The sequence below is a fragment of the Sus scrofa genome, chromosome 1 (assembly GCF_000003025.6).
Source record: "Sus scrofa isolate TJ Tabasco breed Duroc chromosome 1, Sscrofa11.1, whole genome shotgun sequence".
Classification (NCBI taxonomy): Eukaryota; Metazoa; Chordata; class Mammalia; order Artiodactyla; family Suidae; genus Sus; species Sus scrofa.
In genome coordinates, this window is record NC_010443.5 from 137,878,840 (window position 1) to 137,903,249 (window position 24,410).

A 24,410-nucleotide genomic window follows, 5' to 3' on the forward strand; every position below is an offset into this window, starting at 1 on the left:
GGGGGCAGGACAGAGAGGAAGGCTCCGTGTATGGGCAGATCCACATTGAAGAGGAATCCACCATCCGGTACTCCTGGCAAGATGAAATTGTGCCAGGGTCCGGGAGAAGAGTGAAGAGGGATGATGCATTGGGAGAGAAGGTTGTGAAGCCACTGGATGTTCCAGAAGGGTCTCTGGAGAGGGACACAGGTTCTAGTCACTGGAAAGAACAAGCTCGCAGTGGTGAGTTTCATGCTGAACCATAGTCATTGAAAAGGAAATCAAAATACCGCATGAATTCCACACATCCATCAAAAAGGGCTTCAAGGAGCCCAGACACCAGCTGGTGGAGGTCATCGAGCAGCTGGAGGAAAGCCTTCCAGAGCGCATGAAGGAAGAGCTCTCCGCTCTCACCAGTGAGGGCCAGGGCGGGCTGGAGGGCATTTCAGTTGACGTAAAGAAGGTCCAGCCCCAGGTGGCGGGTCCGTGACTTTGGTGGCAGAAGTCAACCTCTCGCAGACTGTGGATGCTGATCAGTTAGACTTGGAGGAGCTCAGCAAGGATGAAGTGGGAGAGATAGAGAAGGCCGTGGAGTCAGTGGTACGAGACAGCTTGGCCAGGCGGCACAGCCCCGGCCCTGGGAGCCCAGACTGGGAGGCAGGAGCGGAGACCCGGGGCACTGGCCTCGGCTTCAAGCGCTGGGCCACCCAGGAGCTGTACCACCCTCTGGTGAGGATGCCGAGACAGGCCTCAGCTCTCCCAGCTCAGAGTCCATCACTTCCCAGGGCCCAGTGTCGGCCACGGTGGAAGTCACCAGTCCCAGGGGCTTTGCCCAGTCCCACGTGCTGGAGGACGTCAGTCAGTCTGTGAGGCACATTAAAATAGCGCCCCTGGAGTTTGGAGGACTGAGCACGTCTCACCCGAAGGACCCTCTTCACAGGTGGTGGAGGTAAGTGGGGAAGGCCACCTGAGTTGGGCAGCGAGCTCGGCGGGAGCCAGCTGGTCTGCCAGGCACTTTACGCTGGGTCCCGATCAAAGTCAAGTGTCCAAAGAAGTCGTCTTCCAAGGGCCTGACCTGCCAGTCCCGAGGCAGGAGGCGCAGAAGAGCCTGGCCCCATAGGGCTTGCCACAGATACTGACGAATCTGGGAGGCACAGCTCCCCTGCCTCCCAACAGTTTCGTGCTAAGAGGGAAATTATCTTTCAAGCCCCATTTCTGGGGCAGGGAATGTTGGTGATGATTTTCAACTGAGGAGTCAGTGGGTACCCAGACTTCTGTAAAGCACCTTCAGTTAGGCCCTAGAGAGCAGTTTAGGGAGCAAATCCAGCTCACAGCCCCTCTGTCAGACAAAATGGAGTTAGGTGTCAGAGAAGCTTCTGTGGACACTGAAGCATGGTCAGGAAGTGGCCTATCCATCAGGCACATCAAAACCGGACCTCAGAGGCATCAAACCACCGACCAGCTAGTTCCCCACCCTGGGAATACAGCAACTCAGAAAGCAGTGCCCACGGAGAGGGCTCAGCTGATGTGACCCAGGCCACTCGTAGTTACACCGTGGGTAGGAAACTCTTGATTACTGAAAGAGCACCCTCCAAAGGGCCGTTTCTGAACCTCCCAGGAGGCTAGTGTGGGAGGCACAGCAGGGGCAGAAGTGACTTCAGGCCTGAGCAGATCCTTTAGGCATATTCAGCTAGGTCCTGCAGAAACCCAAACCTCTGAACACATTGTCTTCCATGGACCCATTTCCAAACATTGGCATTGGCTAGTCCGGTGGACTCCCCTGAGCTAGTGAGGTAGCAGACAGCAGCAGAACACTAAGGCACGTGGCACTGGGGCCCAAAGAAACTTCGTTTACCTTTCAGATGGACGTGAGTAACGTAGAGGCGACCCCCCGCTGGACCCAAGAGGCCACAGTCCTCTTCCCTGCAGGGATGGAAGCAGAAGCTCATGGTGTGTCTGACCGTGGTGCTTGGAGAGATGCTGGCAGTAGGAATGACCTGGCTGCCAGCGTGAGCTTTCAAGGCTCTGCTGGGGACAGACACCAGGCCCCGGGGAAAAGGGCAAGGAGCAGGCTGAGTTTGATAAGACGGTGCAGCTACAGAGGATGGTAGACCAGAGGTCGGTGATTTCCGATGAAAAGAAGGTTGCTCTCCTCTATCTAGACAATCAGGAGGAGGAGAATGAGGACACTGGTTTTGATAAATACTGTGTTTTAAATACCATCTCTTTGGTGAAGTACCAACACACAAAGGCCTTTACTTTAAGGGAGGGAGGTGTACTCCTTCTTAAAACCTCCCTTCTTTTCACTTTCTTCAAAGAGTCCTCTAGACAATGTCAGCTTACTTCATAATCAGTAAAAATTTCAGACTAATTCATGCCTTAAAAGGCATTGGAATTTACTGAGTTGGGACTTTGACAAATATTTTTTATCTTTTCAGTCTTAAAAGTTCCTTTTTCTGGAGTTTTCTTTCCACTTCTAGGGATGATTTCCACCATTTTTGCACCTGGTCACAGAAATGCCTCGCATCTGTTTGAAACTATAATTAACTAGGTAAGATTCCTAAATGGTGACAGGATTAAAGTAATCTATTTAAGAATAAATTTAATTTGCATGTGCTAATAAGATATAGTAAACTAACATGTTAAGGGAAAAATGAATATTTGTTTTTCCTCTTTCCAAGTCTTTTCCAAAGAAATTGTAGGAAATAAGATTTTTAAAAAATCTTGGAGTTCCCATTGTGGTTCAGTGGGTTATGAACCTGACTAGTATCCATGAGGATGAGGGTTTGATCCCTGGCCTCACTCAGAGGGTTAAGGATCCAGCATTGCTGTGAGCTGAGGTGTAGGTTGCAAATGTGGCTTGGATCCTGTGTTGCTGTGGTTGTGGCGTCGGCCAGAGGCTGCAGCTCCAATTCAACCCCTTGCCTGGGAACTTCCATATGCCACAGGTGTGGCCCTAAAAAGCAAAAAAAAAAAACAAAAACAAATCTATGTGATTTCATCTTGGGGAAAAGTTATTTGTCATAGAATTAAATTCATCTTAAGACTTTAGTGAATTGCTTTCTATGTGCAGAACTTAGAAAATACTAAAAAAATATATAGTATTTTATGGAGAAGACAACTTCAGCCTACTACAGTATTTCAGGTCAGCACACTTGCTATGTTTGCACAGGTTCCTGGAACCCTGCCCTGGGTCTGTGGGGGGCGGGAGGATGTTCACTGGGAATGGCTCATAGTACCAGTTTTTTTGCGGTACTAGGTCACTAAGCGCACAAGTCTAAGTACTCTTTTTGTTATAATGGAAGTTCAGGAGTAGCCAGCTCCTACCTAGACTTGAGCTTTTCTGTGCATTAGCAGTTAGCATCTAACCCTTAATTTTACTGATGGGGAAGCAGACCCTGAGGACAATGAAAAAGATCATTGATGTTCACACTACCCGGGACTTGCAGGATGGTCACCACAGTAAAAGTTGGAAGCCCAGGTAGGCTTGAGCCTCCAAAGAAGCACTTTCCAGCCCAGTGATGATGGGGTGGAGACCCTTTTGAGCTCAGCAAGTTAGAGATGAAAAATGGCAACCAGCCTCACAGAGGTTTGTGTACTTCCGATAGAAATCATGATCATTGGTGTGTTTTGTCCAGGGAAACAAAGAATACAGTAAATAGAGTAAGATGTTTTGGGGAGGGAACTGGGTGCCTCTCCTGCCACCTAGGCCTGAAGCACCAGGAGGGCCCCAGAGGAAGACAGAGCCCCCACTCCCCTGGGCAACAAAGTGTGGACCTGCAGCTCTACACCACTGAGTTTAAGATACTAGAATGGATGTGTTCCATTGCTTTGTTTTATTTCACACAAGGGTATTGTTTTTAAAGCATTCATCTTTAAAGGTATAGCATCACGTAAAAAATAGTATCTCTAACAACACAGGAGTATTTTAACCCAAACTAGTTTCTTCCACATAATGCTGTCTAAGCTGCCTTTAACACAGTAGCATAGAACTAACTGCCAGGAGTGCACTGAGGAATAAGGACCTGAGGTACTGTCATCCTCAGGTAGGTTACGATAATGGGAGGGGTGCTGTTATGGAATTTGAGGGTCTCTTCTCTGGGTTTCACACTGATGGCCCTCGGACCTATCTCAGCTCCCAGGAATGGCTGCAGCAGGTAGCTTAGGGGGAGTGCCTTTTCCTAATCGCTAAGCGGAGGCTAAATGCAGCACAGCTTTCAGGATGATCTATTTTTAAAATACCCTGAAGCAGACTATAGAAAGAAAGTTGATTTGAATTGCAAACATAAACCTTTGTTATCTGCCAAATGAATTAGTGATTGTCTAATGATTGTCACAAACTGGTATGGAGGTGATAGCCTTGCCAACAAGGACTTCTCATTTCTAACATAGCTGATTTTATGTTAGATGTACTTGGTAATGGTGTTTGTATAAGTGATTTATTGGTGAGAACTTGGTCCAGGTGACAGCCTACTGTTTTGAAGGCAAGACAGATGGATAATGGGGGGAGTCTATTATGTGTGTCTAAGTGGCCTTAGTTTAATGTCACTCTCCTAGCTTGTGACCTTGGAAATGATTGCTAATGTGAGTAAGTTGTTGAGACCATGACCCACCTACAGTGAAAAAAAAATCTTAGATCTTCATTTTTATCTCCATGTTGAATGCGTATCTTCAAGATGTAGCCTGCCAAGAGTGTTTACCAACTTGGAGTCATGAGCTGTCATTGGTTACTAAGTCTCTGGAATACCCAGGAGCAAGGCATGCCCTTGACACTGTGATAGGTCACCCCACAGCATCATGTCCTTTAAAACCAGTTACTCTGGAGACAGGAGTAGTCAACTGTGTGGTGGGATAGAGTGAGGATACAACCAGTCTTTTCACATTTATTGTTGTGTAGACAAACAGTGTTAATGGAATGTTTTTCACCTTCACACTGGTTGTTTTGATGTTGTTTGCTTAAAATGTATATTTAGAATGGAATCATCTAAAAAAGCTGATCTTGCTAATAACCTCCTGTCCCTGCAAAGGGAAATGTCATAAGAATGTGTAAAAATAAAATCTATGGGAAAAAAAGCTCATATTGTTCCTAAAGAGAATGAATGTTTTTCACTGGGTGTTTTTGTGGTGTTTATTTAAATTCTAATGAAAGCATTTATGTGTTATGTGCATGTTTTTTTTATGATGGCACAGAATCACTGGGGAGAATGTACCTTTAAAGTTTCAGTTCTTTGATTCCTCACCTGAATCAGAACTCAATATCCTTAGAAAGAAAGCATGGCAGACAGAGCATAAACCAACTGGCTTGTATTCAAATACAGACTGGACAGTTTGTGGTAAGATGTCATCATGGGAGTTCCCGTCGTGGCTCAGTGGTTAACGAATCTGACTAGGAACCATGAGGTTGCAGGTTCGATCCCTGGCCTCGCTCAGTGGGTTAAGGATCCAGCGTTGCCGTGAGCTGTGGTGTGGGTCGCAAACGCAGCTTGGATCCTGCATTGCTGTGGCTCCGGCATAGGCCAGCGGCTCTGGCTTCGATTCAACCCCTAGCCTGGGAATCTCCATGTGCCGCAAGTGCGGCCCTAGAAAAGACAGAAAAAGACAAATAATAATGTCATCATGATAGTCCAGAAGGTTAGTGACAAGAGGGTGACCAGTCATCCCGTTTGGCCTTGAATGGAGGGGTCTCCTGGAACAGGGGACTTTTACTGCTAAAATGAGAACAATCCTGAGCAGACCAAGATGGTTCATTACTAACCTCGAGTGCAAAGTGAAATGGTTAATCGTGGCCATTATCTAGGAGCTTGAAAAAACCGCACTAGTTTGAGAGCAAGGAGTAGATACCCTTACCTGTTTGTAGCTGTTTACAAACAAACAAACAAAAACCTCAAAACAAAAAACACACATGAATAGCTACAGTTTTCCATTCTTTCTGAAGTTAACACATTTGATAAATGGGAGACATTTGGTGAAACATTTCTAAATCCCTTCTTTTCCAGGGTGGGGGTTAAATTTTTTTTTAAAGTGTTTTAGTTTCCATGATTCCAAGATATTATCCTAAAGAAACAGAGGAAGAAGTAATGTCAGAACTCACATTTGTTTCTTTTCCAAAGCCCAGCATAGATCCCTAGTCCGCTGGGGCTGCTATGACAGAACACCACAGACTAGGTGCACATTAAACAATGCACATTTATTTCTCACAGCTCTGGAGGCTGGAAATCAAGAGCAAGGTGCTGGTGGCGTCTGTTCCTGGTTGGGGCTCTCTGCCTGGTAAAGAACATTTCTCTTGTCTCTTCTTATAAGGGCACCAGTCCTACTCGTGGGGTTTCACCTTCATGTACTAATTATCTCCCAGAGGCCCAACCTTAAATACTTTCATATTGGGGCTTGGAGCCTCAGCATAGGAATTTCTGAGGTGTACAAACAAACTGCAATGAGGTGTATACTTAAAGTGCCTGTCCCATCATCCACATCAAAACCCAGGTCTTCAACTAGAGAGGACACTTGGCAAGTGACCACATCTCACACCTTCTTTGAATGTTGCCTTCATCCCACAGGGCTGTCTGGGATGGAAGGGCATGAGCATGGGTGGCCTGTGTTGTCAGCTGTCACACTATCAAGCAAGACAAGAGATCCAGCCTCTCTCCACCCTGTCATGAAACTTTTTGGTTTATTTCCCCCATCAATTCTCAGGGTGGGGCCCAGCACAAATAGGGCCACAGCGGTTTCGGATTTCCTACTAGGTATTGGAGTGGGATGGCTGGTCTTGCATCCTGCTGCAGTCTTTGCACCAGCCTGCAGCTCTGCTGGGCCACAGTCCAGGGGTTAAGGTGGGGAGAAGGAACAGCACTGCCCACACCCCACTCCCACCATCTATGTGCTCCATTCAGCTCGTTCCAGCACTGGGTCTCATCATTGACAGCATGGAGGAAGGTGCCCCAAACATGCCACTCTATCTCTGTTCTAGAATGAGTTTCTCCCCCTGCGCCCTCCAAAAGACTGAGGACCACTGTGGAATAGGATCACTCATCCCACCCCATCATCCCTACCCGCTACATGCTGAACTAGAACCCAGTTGGGAGAGTAGGGGCCAAGGGCTGTGCCGACTCAAAAAAAGCACTTGGGAGGGGCAGCCACATTTCTCCTGCCTAGAGTGGAGGCCACAGGAGACAGCAGCAGGGAGTCAGCATCCTGCCCCAAGGCCCCTCCATGCCTGCCTCACTCTTGCTCATCTCCCTTCACTCCCTCACACCTGCCTCCCCTGACCTCTAGGCAAAATCAGGGCTGTTTATCACCTGCCCCATTGTACCAGGCACTTTCCCTCTATTGTCATCAACCAACTCCACTGTTACCTGTTTAATGACTAGAGACCATGATGGATGGCAGGCTCTGAGAGGATGGGGACAGTGTGCCTTGTGTACTGTGGTGTCCTCTGTTCTTAGTGCATGCCTAGTACATCCTGGGCTCTTAGCAGAGTTCAGTGAGTGAGCAAGTACACGAGTGAGGGGAAGCATTCTCAGTGCCCCTCTCCAGGCTCCAAGGAACTCTGAGGCGGCTTCATTTTTTAAAAACACACGATTGGCCCCAGCCCTTCCACATTTCCATTTATTAGCATTTTATTCTCAATCCCCATTATCTTCCTATGAGAGGGGGCTTTTCCCAGAATCTTACTGCTCCAAATCTGACTCCAGACCTGCACAAGGGCCTCTGCAGTACATATATCATCAGATGTTGAGTCTATTTTTCTGCACAGGAAGTTTTGAACTTTTGAAGGGAAGCCTTTCATCCACAGTGGTGCTGACGGGTAAACATTTTAGTGGCAAGAAAAACCACTAAGGTGGTAAAAAGAGAAAAGCTTTATAGAAGCACCAGATCACTGGGAAGGCCTCCACTGTCAAAATCTGGCCCGTGGGAGATGTATGACATCGCTGTTGCATTTGGAGCAGTCAGCCCTGAGACTGAACAGTGACTGCTGAATTCCATCTAATAGTTGGAGAGGGGTTGACACCATGCCCTAAGCATCCAAAGCCCTAAGCATGACCAAAGCTTTCTGAGGGTGGGGTGGCCCAAGCCTGCACCTCAGGCCTGGCTGTCCCCAGCACCGTGCTGCAGCTCGCCCTTGCGGAAGGCTGGTCTGGGCTTAGGAGGCTGCCTGGGCTTTCCAGCCACCTCGGGGCCCTGCAAAGAAGCAAAGGGTACGGTGAGTGTGGTGCCCCTGAGACCCCATCCAGTTCTCTACGCAGCCTCCAGCTACTCTGGAGGGGCTGACACAAGTCAACCCTCTGCCCAATAAAGGGTGATAAAGGGGTGAGGCCTGGGCCTGGGGTCGGCTCTGGATGGTGCCCCATGCTGGCCGAGTCCTGTCGACAGTGCTTCCCTGAGCTTGGACTGGCCCAGGGGGCTGCACAGCAGAGTGGCGGCCTCTGCTCAATGGCTGGGAAAGCTGGAGGCAGAGCCCTCAAGATGAAGTCAGGGGCACTCTTTAGATGAACTGCAGGTGGCTGGTTTGCAGCAAGGCAAGTCCTAGCGTGTGTCCAAGAGTTAGTTTCTTCCTAATATCTCGCAGGACAGTATTTTATAACTGGGGTTTCAAAGGAACTAGTCTTGCACAAATTATGAATTACAGCAAGTCAGTTAAACTTTCCACAGAAAGTTCCACAGAACCTTATGGAACTAGCTTCCTCTGAGATTTGGATGATGAAGGAACTAGTGTGAGAGGAGGCTGACTCACTTGGACAGGATGTTCAGGGTCTGATGGGTGGCTGGAGTCCTCTTGTCCTGGTGGCCAGGAGAAGAGGGTCTGGTTCTGAAGACACTGCAGAGCACCAGTAGTAATCACGTCATAGAAATGTCACTGAGAGCATCTGCAGGGAAATCAAGCCTCCCACGAATGAAAGAATACTTCATTCATAGACCCGTGCTAGGATGGGATTCGTGCCTCTTTGGGGTTTCTCATAGGGACAGCCTGACCTTCAATTTGGATGTACATTCATTCTAAAGACTATATTCTGATTGGCCAACTGTTTTTAGGTCTTTGGAAAGTTAAAATCCAGGCAGCCAAAATGCTTTGTCTTCATGAGCTGTGGAAAACATCAAAACTATCTCAATGTTTGGTTCAGTCTGAAGAATTAAGAATGTGGTTCTGGAATCTGAGAATGCACAGTTTTAGCACTATTTGATTGAACTCTGGTACTACCTGTATGCACTATATTTAAAAGTTGTATTTCTAGAAAATAAAGGCAAGAACATCACTATTGACCAGAGGATGGGTCTCTAGTTTCTATTTTTAACTGACCCTTGTACAGCCCAGAAAATGGTATTGCTTTTTTTTGAAACAAATGCTTTATCTTACATGGATTTTCTATAATCATTACAACACAGCAACTTCTTAGGAGTTGATTTACTTAGGAGTTAAATATTCAGCTATATGTTTTCCAGGACTAGCTTTGGCTTGACTTCTCCCTCCTGCTTATTGTCCTTCCATTTGATCAACTGTACTGGGCCAGGGACAGAGATGAGAATTGTGCCTACAATGGTCAAAATAATTTTGAATAAGAATGAGATGGAGAAACTTGCTTTAAAGAAAGTCAAGACCTTTTTTTTTTTAAACTGGAATAATTAAGACAGCGTGGTTTTCATCCAGAGATATATGAAAACACCAATGCAACATTGCAGTGCGTCCAATACGTGACCAATGACAGGAGTGGCTGAAGGGTCCATGAGGAAGAGCTGAACTAGCCAGTAAATGGCACTGGGACCACTGGTTTTCCAAGTGGAAGGAAATGGATCCCTATCCCATACCAACCACAAAAATTAATCCCAGCCAGACTGGAATTAAATGTGAAGTGAAAACTTGGAACTTAGAGATGAATGTACTCAAGGATATCTTTATGATCTTTCGTAAGGAAGTATTTCTTAGACAAGATCTAGAAAAAGCAAAAGACTGATGAAACTTAACTATATGCAGAACACCTCCACACCCAAATTCACGTTAAGCAAATACAGACAAACCAGACTGAGGGCGAGTATTTGCACCAAACTAAGAAAGGACTAGCATCCAGAATAGATAAAGAACTCTTATAGGTAATGAGAGAAATATTTACCGAGAGAAATAATCAAAAGATATAAACATTATTTTAAAAAGTTGAAAACAGAATGGCTAATAAACATGGCTAAGCTCACTAGTAACCAGAAATGCAACTGAAACTTCCATGAGATTGCCCCTTCTCCTATCAAATTGCAAAAATTATAGTCTGATAATGATAACAAGTTCTGTCAAGACGTGAAGCAATAATTACTCTTATATATTAACAGTTGGTGTAAAAATTGGTACAATCATTTTGTAGAACAATTTGGTAATATTTAGTGCTGGATAAGTCAATGGCGGTATATGTGTATTGTATATGTAGGATATCATACAAACTTTTGATGTATTTGTCCACATAGATGAATCTCATGATTATAGAAGAAAAAGCAAACTGCAGATGAACGCCTATGTGTGTGCACATATTTGTATGTAAAACAAAACCATAGTAAAGTAATAGAGATGAAAATGATATGTAATTCAGGATAGTAGTTATCTGGCAATGGGGTTTGGAGGGGTACAGAGGGTAGCGCAGCTGCATAGGTCGTGTTTTATTATACTGAATGGTAGGCTCAGAGGTGTTTGGTATATTCATACTTTTCTTCATGTCTGAAATATTTCATAATATATTTTTAAAAGATTGAATTTGTGTTTCCACATGGTAACAGCTTGAGTCAAAAATGTGTGGGGGGACTTCATTCTAAAGACTGTATTCATTCTGATGGGCCAAGTGTTTTTAGGTCTTCGGGAAAATTAAAATGCAGACAGCCAAAATGCTTTGTCTTCTGAGCCATGGAAAACATCAAAACCATCTGAACGTTTGGTTCAGTCTGAGGAATGGAGAATGTGGTTGTCCTTTGGAGGAAAGAAATATTAGATAAAAATATGGCAATTAAAAAAAAATAATAGAAAATATTCACTATTCTTCAATTATATAACACCAAGAAGTAGTAAATATTTTCCTGTTTTTCTATTTAGTGTATAATCCAAATTCTGTGAAGGCAAGGATCTTAGCCCTTCCGCCCAACAAGCCTAGAGTTTCTGAATCTGTGCTGTGGCCCTGGCTGGGCTGAGACAAGGTACTGCTCGTTCCCTGGGTTTGGGCTGGCATTACTTTAACCCACAGAGTGATTGTTGTGACCTTGTAAATTTAGGAACCTTGAAAAAGTTCTGGCTTGCTTTGAGGGAAAGAAGATGGGGACAGACACCAATCACACTTGATGTAACTCTTACAGCCTGGGTACCTGCCACAGAAGTCCTGGCAGAGGACGGCTGAGACGGGACATGGAGCAGGAAGCAAGAGCTCAGGCCTGCAAGTCAGGGAGAGGCTCTCTCCAAGGCCGGCAGTTACTGCCACGACAGACTGCATTTTCTCCTGCATGGCCAGGAACACCTTCACTCAGTGTAAAAGATCAGGTCTAATTTAAACCCCACCCAAACCACCCTATTTACATATTTATGAGTGTCTCCCCTGCAGCTCATTTGGAGCGGTGCTGATGTTGACCGGCATTGGTGTTAATTCACGAAGGCATTTGAATTTCACTGACATTATGATTAGTATCTGAGACAGCCTGAGGTTTCAGTTTAGTCTGCCTAAAGAGATGGCCTCCAAAATCTAAAACTCAGGAGGCCTTTCCATCCTACTCCTTTGGTTATTGAAGTTTCTTCCCTACCTCCCACCCTGGACCCCTCATTCCTCATTCTCTAGGGAAGGAGATCCTGTTAGCTGAATATTCATGGATTCCATGGTAGAAGGGCATGGCAATTGACAGTACTTACACAGATTCTTTCTCATTGGTTCTGCTAGCCACCTCCATCCCAGACCTTGTGGGTCAATCATTTTCACTGGGGCCATTATGTTAGTAGAGAGAGTGGAGTTAGGAGAGAGGGTCATCGTTGAGTAAAGCGACCCTTTTCAGCAATCAACTCCAGAGAGAGGTGAACCCCCATCTCTATTCTACCCTCTGGACCCCAGTAGACATTCTTCTCTTCTGGTGTTTTTTTGTTTGTTTGTTTTTGTTGCTTTTTAGGGCCGCACCCACAGCATATGTAAGTTCCCAGGCTAGGGGTCGAATTGGAGCTGCAGCTGCCGGCCTACACCACTGCAACACTGGATCCTTAACCCACTGAGAAAGGCAAGGGATCAAACTCACGTCCTCATGTGTACTAGTTGGGTTCGTTACCACTGAGTCACAACAGGAACTCCTTTTTTTGTTCTTAATAGCCACACCTGTGGCATATAGAAGTTCCTGGGCCAGGAATTGAATCCGCGTCACAGCGGCAACACCAGATCCTTTAACCCACTGCACCAGGCAGGCGATCGAACCTCTGCAAGTGACCTGAGCTGCTGCAGTTGGATTCTTAACCCACTGTGCCAAGTGGGAACTCCTAGTAGTTTTTCATTTTGTTTTGTTTTTTAAGGCTGCTTAAGCTCACTAAGGAGGTTTGCCCAAAATTCTAGCTGAAGTGAGAAGAGATGTAAAGGGGTGTCAATCAGGAGAAGGAACAGATCCTCAGACGCTCTCAGATCCCTTTGATGATGACAGGGCCAGGAGAGGCCATTCCAAGCACCCAGACAGGAAAAGATGTTCATCCAGTACCTGAAATGGTCTTTAAGAGCTACGTTTTTTTGTTTTTTGTTTTTTGTTTTTAAACAGTGAAATGACCCATTACTGATTTTCACTAGGAAATGTTTTACATAGCTGTATATTTATCTAAGAAATATAAATTGAATTTTTCAATTTCTGTGGCTCTGCTAAATTTGCTTAAGCATTTTTGTGTGAAGTAGGTATTTCGACTCTTTTGTTAAAAACTTAGGCATTGACAGAGACAAAGTCAATAAATGTTAATTGAAACTACTGGGAGCCAGGCATTGTAAATATCTCTCTGAACTAAGTAAAGAACTCCCACACCCTGACAGCAGAACATTCTCCAGCATAAATAAAGGTGTTCTGTGCTCTCCAGTTCTTCCAAGAGGGCCAATGCATTCTGGTCTGAAACCAGCCTCCAAAGAGCGTTTCTCATTTTTCTTTAAAATGGACAAAAAACTGACATTTCGAGTGTCCAGATGAATTTTAGGAAGCCATTATTACATCGCTTGTGTTCTCTTTGATTTTATCTGTAGGGATTGGAAGTCACTAGGGTTTTTAACCCTTCCTTAAACACCAAATAAGGAGGTTTCCTCCCCTTCCAGGAAGACAAAAGGGAACGTGAGCTTTTACACCAGCCTGCAAGCTGTCCCCAAAGAGGCCGTGTTTGTCTTGCTCAGCTTCACATCCCAGGACATGGCACATTAAGAGATGCAACATTTGCTAGGTGAATGAGTGATTAAATAAGTGAAGCAGAAGGTGAATTGAGGAATTTTTACATAGGGCCTTGAGACATGGTTGGACCACAGGGCTCCAGTGCCACATCTGCTACGAAGACCTCTGGTAAGGAAGGAAGCTCCACTGTGGGTGCACTGTTCCACTCCACCATCACCATCCGGGAAAGTTCAATAAGAGCATGAGTGCTGTCCACGAGGTGCTGCTTTCTCTTAGGAGCCATTCGCAAAGCCAGGGTGCAAAGACACAATCTTAAGCATTTGATGAGAACCTTAACAATTATATTTGATACAACTTTGAGTTTTGAAAGTTGGGTTTTTAAGGTGCCCAGGAGCCAAGGAATCTGGGATAGGAGGCACCAGCTTGCTGTCCTCGCTATGGCCTCCCTCGTTGCCTCAGGGCTCCCACTCTTCCCTGTGTGGACAGATGGGTGGCCCAGTTGCAGCTCCGGCTTGGAGTTATTAGCTGACTCAGTCTACCCTGGCTTTAGAAAACCACCACATTTAAACACCTAAACTCACAAGGAAGCCTATTTTCTGATTTGGGGGGAGTCTCTGAAAATCTGCACTTGGGCCATTTTATTTTCATGGCTGCACCTCTGCAGAAGTGGGTTGGGGTGCCGGGGCCCTCCTTTTCTCCCTCAACTGCCAGCCTTAAGTCCCAAAACCATATCACCATTTCTACTGGAAAACTTCAGATGATAAAAGTGCTTCTGGACATGTCCCATTTATTAACAGGCAGTGCAGCCAGGACTGCAACAAAAGAACCATTTCAGGTACAAGGCTATGTGATTCAATAATGGGAAATAGAGAAAGACCTACTTTGTCGTGCCTGGGAAGGGTTCCTGTCAAGCCTGTCATGCTAGTATGTGTCTAGCATGTTTTTACATAAAGTGAAAAACAAAGCCAGAGAAAGGTAAAAATTTTTAAACGACTCTAATGCTCAGGATTCAAAATCACTACTGTTCTTTACACATATTATCTGATGCTAGAGTATGTCCTTGCAGGAGAAATTACCCAGGAACTCGTGAATTGTGCTCCTATTTTCCTGTCAATACTCAAGGGTAGTATTAAGAAGAAAAGAAGACATCAGAAACCAAAACACAATGGAAGTATGAAATGTCTTTTTCTTTTTTCTTTTTATGGCCATACCCATGGCATATGGAAATTCCCAGGCCAGGGACTGAATCCAAGCTGCGGCAGTGACAGAAGCCACTGTAGTTGTTTGTTTGTTTGTTTTGTCTTTTTGCCATTTCTTGGGTCAATCCCGCGGCATATGGAGATTCCCAGGTCAAATTGGAGCTGTAGCCGCTGGCCTACGCCAGAGCCATAGCAACGCGGGATCCGAGCCACGTCTGCAACCTACACCACAGCTCATGGCAATGCTGGATCCTTAACCCACTGAGCAAAGCCAGGGATCGAACCCGCAACCTCATGGTTCCTAGTCGGATTCGTTAACCACTGAGCCACAACGGGAACTCCCGTAGTTGGATTCTTAACCCACTGAGCCAAGGTGGGAACTCCTGAAATGTCTTAAATGTTTAGAAAAACACAAATATGCTTTTCATTTACTAGTCTTTACAAGGTAAGCAAAAGTTGATTACTTGCAGGAACTGAGAGGACTAACCAAGACACAATTCATAGGACAGGATTTTCCTAGAGAAAAACAGGTGTCTGGGGCTTGGTTTTCCTGAGCCCCTCAGAAGCCAACCTTATCTCTGGATCTATGTCCTCCACTGCAGCCACACATCTGTGCAGAATTTTGCTGAGCACCTGCCTTACACCAACCCTGCATCGCCTTAGTGATGGACTAGAGGGTGGGGCTTCTGATGTACGCTGGGGGGCCAGGCATTTACAACTATGTGCACAGACAGGACATAAGACCTCATAATAGAGTGGTGGAAGAGAAAAAAGGACGTGGGCTGTGGAAAAATAAAGTGGGTGTTGGTGGTGGTTGAGGCTACTGGGATCAGGGAAGGCCTTTCTGAGGGACATTTGAGTTGAAACCTGAGGAGTCAGCCACATGAAGGGCACCAGGTTGGGGGTGGGGGTGAAGGGATATTCCAGGCAGGAGAAGCGGAAAGAGTTTGAGGGAGTATACCCTGCTTCTCTCTCTGTGTGTGTCTCTCACTCACACACGACACTACCCACCTGCAGCTCTGAGGATTGCTCTGAGACCTGAGGATTGCTGCACAGGTGGGTAGGAAGCCTCCCATGAGAGAAGCACAGATGGGGTGGGATCAGGGGCCCTGGGACAAGAGAAACGGGAGAGGAAGAGGCAAGGGAGGGAGGCCCAGGCCCTGCCCCACACACTGCTGCTTGAGCAGCCTGTCTGAAAAGCTGTCCCTGAGTATCCATGAATGATGACTGCCAGTCTTGGAGGTGTGGATGTCAGGCTTGCTGTCTCCCTCACTCCTCACCTCTGAGTTGCCAAGTGCCGTGGGTTCTATATCCTTATCGACATCCCTCGTCTCCCCCATGATTTTGCTCCATCCCCTGGCCACTGTCTTGGAGCAAGCTATCATCATCTTTCTCCAGGACAACTGCAACACAAATATTTAGAAAACAAATGCATCAGCAGGGCTTGCTCTTGAGAGGACCCATGCTGTGTCCCCACATATAAATTAAGGCTTTGTGTTCAAAGTGGACAGCCGGCTATGGCTGTTTGTATAAAAGCTGGACTTGCCTCCTTCTAAGCCAGATAGAGCAGAAATCTAGACACTCTTAAAACTAAGCTTTTTGAGCTGCTTTTCTTTTTGGCCTGTTTCCCTCCTGATGTAGAGCTTGGCCATCCCGCCCAGTCCTTCTGCAGGAGCACCAGCCATTCCTGGCATCATTCTTTCCACTTGTTTAAGGTCCCACTGAATTTATGTGGTAGGAGATTGTGCCTCTCTCTATGTCCCTGGCCATCCACTCATAAACTCATGGTTCTTCTGCATCCAGTGAGGTTTTGACAAATCACCAGATAGTCTCAGGCCAGGATGGTCTGTCCAGACCCACAGTTCTACACCCTCCAGACCTCAATGCCAAGTTAGGAACTCTTGAGGCATCGTGCACTGACCAAGCCGCAATAAGAGTTCCCATAGGGGAGGAGCTTTCCACAGCCAGTGTAGCCTCGTCCGACGCAGTTTGTGTACAGCACCTAAGTGTGTTTTCTTTCTTTTTAAAAATTTTTAAAAAATATAGTTGATTTGCAATGTTCTCAATTTCTGCTGTACAGCAAAGTGACCCAGTCATACATATACTAAATGTGTTTTCCCGCCAAGGTGAGAGTGCTGTATCTGGGCTGCCCTAGTTAGGACAGCAACTCTTCCTGGTGGCTGATGATGCCAGGGCGGTCTGTGGCCAGGAGACATGGAATTCTGATTTCCACCAGCTTGGAGCCAGCAAGGGAGGCTCCATGTTTTCCCCACCCAGGATTAAGGCCTTGACCCCCTAACCATCAGTTCCCATTCTTATACATATTAACCAATTTACAAACATCTCCAAGTAATGAATGAGTGCTTAAAGTGTCTCCAAGCATTACTTCTCAAACCCACGAAGGGGATTTTGCATATGAAAATGTCATGATGACCTTCCTCTGTTTCACAAAAGATTTGAAGTGGACTTGCTGCAGCCCAACAGTGGGTCAGTCAAAGACAACAGAAAAATTAGGATCAAGGACGAGTGAGACTCTACTGGTGAAAACATGGGGCTCTGAGAGGACTCCAACTTGGCTCTGGATTACCCAGTATCCAAACCTACAAGGAAAACACCACAAGAGCTAAAGGGAAAGTAAAACTAAGTGGGCCACTGATGGAATGACAGGACAAGAACTGTATTAGAAATATGGCCTGGAGTTCTTGTCATGGCTCAGCAGAAATGAATCTGACTAGCATCCATGAGGGTGAAGGTTTGATCCCTGGCCTTGCTCAGTGGGTTAAGGATCTGGCGTTTCCATGAGCTGTGGTGTAGCCTGCAGATGCAACTCGGATTCCACATTGCTGTGGCTGTGGTGTAAGCTGGCGGCTACAGGTCCGATTTGACCCCAGTCTGGGAACCTCCATGTGCCTCGGTGCAGCCCTAAAAAGATTAAAATAAAATAATAAATAAAATATATAAAAATATGGCCATCTACAAGAAGGTTCTGTATGTTTGGCTGGCTGGAGAAGTGGCTGGGATACAGCAAGGACCAGACGGCCTATTCTTGAGTCTCGACCTATGACCACATATAACCTGTTCAAGGGTGGCTTCCTCACAAAACGACCTGTGAAAAAAGCCATTTGCCTTCACCTTTCTTCAAATGACTCATTATAATGTTGCTAAAATGGCCTCTGTCCGCCGGTGCTGAATAGAAACCTGGAGACAGAGTTTTGGGGGAAGGAGGAAAAATAGCTTGGTTGCTTTGCCAGGCAAAGGAGGCCACAGCAGGCACATGTCCTAAAGACTGTTCTCCCAAAGGAGGGAGAGAACAGGAAGTGGTTTTATAACTTCGGAGTAGAAAATAGGGCCACAGATAAGGATCAGGGTGGATGCAAGCTTGCATTCTTCTTCACTGTTTCTTGAATGTTCCTCCCTGGTCTCCTCGTTGCCTCCCTTCCCTGATTAGCAACAGTTTGAACCTACCCTTTGGAACTCAGGGAAGGTCAGAGAGGCTAAAGGAGGCCTATTTCCTAAAAATAAGAAATGGGGGACACAAAGGCTTTTGTACCCAGGAGCCCCATAGGGTTCTGCTCGGTTTCATTCCCCCCTTTTCTTTGATACTCCCCAATCTTGAGGAGAATAGATGTTGGACAAGAAAGGGAATACTCATTTTGGATAGAGATGTGAATCATAAACTTGGCAGAGGAATTTATTTTAAGGCAATTTGGTTTTAAATCCCCATTTCTCTTTTATCTTTCCCCAAGTCTTTTAGGGAACAAGGCAGTGACCACTCTGGCTACTTCCTGCTGAAATGGGGTGTAGTCTTGCCTCAATTTGGGGAATGGACACCGAATAAGAAATATTCCTGAGTCCCAAGTCCTGGATCCGAGTCCTGTATGATTAAGATCTCAATCCCTTGGTCTGCCAGCTTGGTGCAACAGACCTAATTAGAAGTAGGAAGAGTGACAACTGGGACTTTAACAGACAAAATAGATCTCATTCCCTGAGGAATTCAGAAAAATAAGACCAAAGCCCAGTCTGGCGCTGGCATTATGGGAGACCTGCTATAGCCAGTTGTCTAATTCTACTAAGTAGGTTTTAACTTCTGATGCCACATGAACATATACATAACAGGAGCTACTGGCCATTACACATATATCTCTTCTTTCTGTTAATATCCGATCTAGCAATTTCATTGTCTAAAGATTGTATAGTTACAAGAGGGTACTTTTTTTTTTTTGGTCTTTTTATAAAGGGCCGCACCCACAGCATGTGGAGGCTCCCAGGCTAGGGGTCGAATTGGAGCTACAGCTGCCGGCCTACGCCAGAGCCACAGCAACTCGGGATCCGAGCCACGTCTGCGACCTACACCACAGCTCATGGCAACGCTGGATCCTTAACCCACTGAGTAATGCCAGGGATTGAACCCGCAACCTCATAGTTCCTAGTCGGATTCGTTTCTGCTGCGCCACGACAGGAACTCCACAAGAGGATACTTTGAACCTATGAGGTTGTAGTTACCAGCTGCCAGCAACAGACACTGCTTTGAGAATGGCCAGTGGCATCTGACATAGCTCAGAAAACTCAAGTTCTTGGCAATATAGGAATGTGCCTAAAATCCATAATGGCCAGAAGAGATATTCAGTGCATGTCTGAAAGACCATACAACAGGCTGCTTTGGTCAGCAGAGTTTAAGTTAAGCCATGTTTAAGCCAGAGTGACTTCCTCATAACTCAGTATGTGCAAATTTTCCATCATTTACCCTTTTGATTGCAAGTCCTTCAACAGAAAGCACTGATGATCAAAACAACTGTCCCTGCAATGGGATTAAGAAGATGTGGTATATATACAATGGAATACTACTCAGCCATAAAAAAGAACAAAATAATGCCATTTGCAGCAATGCAGATGGAACTAGAGACTCTCATACTAAGGGAAGCAAGTCAGAAAGAGAAAGAAATACCATTTGCTATCATTTATATCTGGAATCTAATATATGGCACAAATGAACCTTTCCAAAGAAAAGAAAATCACGGACATGGAGAACAGACTTGTGCTTGTCAAGGGGGAGGGGGAGGGAGTGGGATGGATTGGGAATTTGGGATTAATAGATGCAAACCATTACCTTTGGAATGGATAAGCAATGAGATTCTGCTGTATACAATGAGAACTATGTCTAGTCACTTATGATGGAGAATGATAATGTGAGAAAAAAGAATGTATACATGTATGTGTGACTGGGTCACCATGCTGTACAGTAGAAGATTGACAGGACACTGTAAACCAGCTATAATGGAAAAAATAAAAATCATTCTATTAAAAAAAACCCCCAACAACTGTCCTGTGAAGACAGGGATGGGGTGATTCAGCTGCTTGCCCCAGGTGTAGACCATGTCCCTTGATGGTAGGCCTCCTTTATATTTGCCATAGTTAATAACCCACACTGGGAGAAAACTGATCAGGTATTGTTAAGAAGCTCAGAGGCATGTTAATGAGGAAATGCTTTACAGGTCATACATTTTATCATTTATATCCAAATCATCACATAAGCATTGTATATATGCTTTTAGCAATAGACCTAAAGCAAGCAGTGATAGGTCATGAGTAGCTATTCTGTGATAATTCCACTAGATAATTTTCCTTCTGACCATCAGGGCAAAAGTGTGGCTAACATAATAACTTTCATAAATACAGATTTCAATTAACAGAACTAGAATTTCATATCTATTGAAACAACCTTTTTCTCTAAAATTACCCTCATCTCCATTGAATACAGCCAAACCAAGGCTAATTTGTTTCCTAGGTTCTTCCATATTGGCTCTGGTTCCAATTATGAGGAATTGGCTCATAATTTCTCAGGAGTCTCAGACTAAATTCCTGAAAGGCCTCTCAAAGCCAGGAAAGCCATGCCAAGGGCCTGCCATCAGATTCTGCCTTGGTAGGTTTCTCTTTTCTAAAAGTCCCCAAAATATCAATATTCCTGCATAAGCCAGGAGGCAATCTTTCCTATTCACCTGATAAGCCTGCCCAGAACCCAAGAGTCTCCAATTTCTGGAGGGACCAAGCAGAGAGAAAAGAAAAATATGTCCATTTTACCCACAGAGGTGTAATTTGCCCAGCTGCTCTAAGTCATAAGTAACCTGAAGGGAAAAGGTTTCCTTGTGACTGGCAAACAGAGATCAAAACCAGTAACATTCCAGACACAATAAACCATAAACATTATAACCGTATTCACCAGTTCACTCCATAACAAATTCATTGTTATCTGCTATATGAAGCCATCAGGTTTTCCATCTTATCATTTTTTCCCAGTTCAGGGGTATTGTCTGAAACGCATCAGAGACCCTCATATGAGCCTTCTTGAATATGAAGCACTTTTGCAAAAGCACCGGAGTACAACGACAGAAAGACCTAAAAGGCATGGTTAAACATCTGATTAAAATGTTTCTGATTAAATGTAATCGGAGTTCTTGTCATGGCACAGTGGGAACTAGGAATCCAACTAGGAATCACGAGGTTGCAGATTTGATCCCTGGCCTCGCTCAGTGGGTTAAGGATCTGGCATTGCCATGAGCTGTGGTATAGGTCACAGATACGGCTCGGATCTGATGTTGCTGTGGCATAGGCTGGCAACTGTAGCTCTGATTCGACCCCTAGCCTGGGAACCTCCATATGGCAAGAGTATGGCCCTAAAAAGCAAAAAAAGCAAAAAAAAAAAAAAAAAAAAAAAAAAAAAAAGTAGCATTCCAAGAAAACAGAGAGCAACCAAATTCAAGTCTTGTAACAGCTTGCTTTTAACAGCAAAATTTACTTACTTAACTTCAAACTAAACCTAACCAATCTTGACCATCCACGAACCTCCCATCACTTTCTGTATCCATTAGTTTGTCCCTCATTTTTTTCAACCCGAAACAGCCAGCTGCAAGACAGACTTGCTTTCCTTCCCCTTAGTAAAATCCAATTCCACTCCTCATATCTTCTTTACTGAAAACATATATCTTACTTTCCTAGTGTATACTAAAACGTTTCCTTTATTATTTCTACAAGCCTTAATTACATGTTTAAATTAGAGTCCTCATCTTTTAACCACCCCCACCCCCACTCCCACCCCCTGCCTCTGGCCACACCCACGGCATATGGAAGTTCCTGGGATTGAATCCGAGTCACGTCTATGGCTTACGGCACAGCTGTGGCAAAGCCACAGAGACAGACCGGCTCATTAACTCGATGTGCCACAGCAGGAACTCCTTAAAAATCTTGATTTCTAGTGAAAACTAAATAAGGAATTATGAACTGCCTTTTACATTAGCATTCTATAAATCGGTGAACATAAATACCAATAATTTCTCAACACAGTGCTTTCTTATAGAGACTATCTCAGGGTGGCACCAGACATATTCATCAATAGCCCTAAACACCTTTAGTTTTTCTCTGTTTAGTAACTGATGTCTCAGTATCTTATCTGGGAATGACTCAGCTGTTAACAAACTTCCATCATTTAATTTAGCACAACTCTAAAATTTTTACACAGTACCAAATATTTGGAGAGATCTTTCTTGTAGACATTCTTAAAATAATCATTCCTAGAATCTACCTAAAAGGTCTCATCTCATTTACATTTAAAGTTTCATCATATCAAGTTATTTTGCAACAGGTATAAGGTCTTACTGGATCTCTAATAAACCTAGGCACAGCAAAAAATTTATATTTAACACTGATGACCAAAAATATGTCTAAATTAATCAAACCATCTAGTAACTTAAGCAACCTTCAATACCAGACATTAATGTTGACTATAACCTGGATCGTGTGAACCTGAAATTGATTCTGGCTAGTTACCTTCTGTATTTTTGAGAATTTATATAAGCACTTAATTTTTTAAGCTAATTAAGTAGAGCTCAGTTACAATCTTGATAATATCATCCAAAGGTAAATACAAAGAGAATACACACATAAACATACAGGCAGACACAACCAGAGATCTCATAGCTTCATTCCCTAAGTTCAGTTATGAGTTGGATATCACAATATAAGACCCATTTGTTTATAAATAATTGTTGGAATAAGTCCTCTTTAGTCACAGGCTTGTAACTATAGGTCAACCAATTTGTCAATCTTTCCTAGGGTACTATTAGATGGAACCTAAGAAGCACTTCCCATATTGAATCAAATTAAACATTTGCATGCAAAATTAAAAGCAAAACCAGAATCCTTACCAGGCAAATGGGAGCCACAAACCAGAAAGCCCAAGGCTCAAAATTTTTTTTTCTTTTAGGGCTGCATCCATGGCCTATGGAAGTTCCCAGGCTAGGGGGCAAATCAGAGCTATAGCTGCTGGCCTATGCCACATCCCTACGAGATATGAGCCACGTCTGCAACCTATACCACAGCTCACAATGCCGGATCCTTTAACCTACTGAGGGGGGCCAGGGATTGAACTCCTGCCCTCATGGATACCAGTTGGGTTTGTTTCCACTGAGCCACAACAGGAACTCCTCAAACTTGTTGAATTAGCTTCCAAGTCCCACTAAACCTGTGGCCTTAGTTCAAGTGGCGCCTTACAAAAGGGATCTCCCAAACAGAAACAGACAAGGTTGAAGGGGCCTTGGAGTGCACACCAGGGAACTTACCCAGATGCTGGCAGAGGTGTCATGACATCCCAGATCCTACTTTTCTCTTTCCCCAAATGACTTCTCAGAGTAGGAAGTTCAGGTAGAAAGAGAGAGGCCCTCAAGGCAAAGATGGCCTTGACAGCTACTAAGGCAGTCTTTCTCTCATTTTCCACTCCAGCGTTGGAGTTCCAACTGCCAAGATGACAGGCCGGGTACGATGAGGGCACGGAGATCCCTGGCAATCTGGCTCTGGATCCTCCAACCCTCTGCTTTCCCTCATGAGGCTGGTATGGACAGAAACCCCAAAGCGTCCATCAAGGCGAAGGACCTCTCAGAGCCAGCTGCCAAAACTGCATCCTCTGTCTGGTGTGCCAAATGGAAACACAGTGACAGAGTTTGGGGCGAAGGAGAAAAAAATAGCTTTATTGCTTTGCTAAGCAAAGGAGGCCACAGCAGGCGAATGCCCTAAAGACTGTTCTCCCAAAGGAGGGAGAGAACAGGAATTGTTTTTATAGCTTGGGAGTAGAAAATAGGGCCACAGGTAAGGATCAGGGTAGATGTGGGCTTGCATTTTCTCTGAAGGTGGTATTTAGTGGTCCCAGGAATGGTTCTTGTGGTCCTCCTCTCTGCTTTTCATTTGTTGGGGGTTTTAGTTACAGAACTCAAAGATATATTCCTTGAAGAAGGACCAAGACCCTGCTGCACCACTGTTTCTTGACTGTTCTTCCCTTGTGTCCGCATTCGCTCCCTTCCCTGAATAGCCAACAGTTTGATCCTACCCTTTGGAACTCAGGGAAGGTCAGAGAGGCTAAAGGAGGCCTATTTCCTAAAATAAAAAATGGGGGACACAAAGGCTTTTGTGTCCAGGAGCCCCACGGAGTCCTGCTCGGGTTTCAACAGTGGGCTTTGAATTTCTTGAAGAGAGAAGTCACGTAAAATTGTTATTCTTTTGCGGAAAATGTTTAAAATGTTCACAGCTGTAATTAGATGGTGAACAGACCTTGATAACAGTTCCTAACAGGGAGGTCAGCTTAAGATGGAACCCGACCCCAATTGTACACTGTAACTGGGCTCAGGAAACAGTCACTGGGAATTCTTGTTTGCAGCCTCTAACCTGGATGAAAATCCAGGTCTCCATGGTGCAAAAAATGTGAACTTTTACTGTGGAAATTTCCATCTGGAGCCAACAGAGTGCTCCAATTTTCCCCTGCAGGCAGATGCCTTTGAAAGACAAATCAATCATACAATTTTCTTTTCAGTAATTTCATCCTGCTGTCTGCTCTGTTTCTCGTGC

General features: G+C 44.9%; 2 protein-coding genes across 7 annotated transcripts in view; one reads left to right on the plus strand and one right to left on the minus strand.

Annotated features, from left to right (window-relative positions):
• SYNM (synemin) overlaps positions 1-5,075 on the plus strand; it is a 28,271-nt gene extending 23,196 nt beyond the window's left edge. Inside the window, 7 exon segments of the mRNA XM_021098348.1 lie at positions 2-240; positions 243-446; positions 449-697; positions 700-873; positions 876-928; positions 1,842-2,025; positions 2,028-5,075. Coding sequence (XP_020954007.1) covers positions 2-240; positions 243-446; positions 449-697; positions 700-873; positions 876-928; positions 1,842-2,025; positions 2,028-2,329 — 1,405 coding nt within the window. The 3' untranslated portion in view covers positions 2,330-5,075.
• TTC23 (tetratricopeptide repeat domain 23) overlaps positions 1-24,410 on the minus strand; it is a 126,305-nt gene that overhangs the window by 7,943 nt on the left and 93,952 nt on the right. For 2 of the 6 annotated variants that reach the window (XM_021098371.1, XM_021098364.1), the window contains exon 10: positions 14,836-15,925. The exons of 1 other annotated variant lie outside the window; for it this stretch is intronic. In XM_021098371.1, coding sequence (XP_020954030.1) covers positions 15,623-15,925 — 303 coding nt within the window. In that variant the 3' untranslated portion in view covers positions 14,836-15,622. Of the gene's footprint in view, positions 1-7,872; positions 8,155-14,835; positions 15,926-24,410 lie in introns of those variants that run through there. 3 more of the 6 variants (XM_013993223.2, XM_021098378.1, XM_021098387.1) reach the window with 3 other exon arrangements.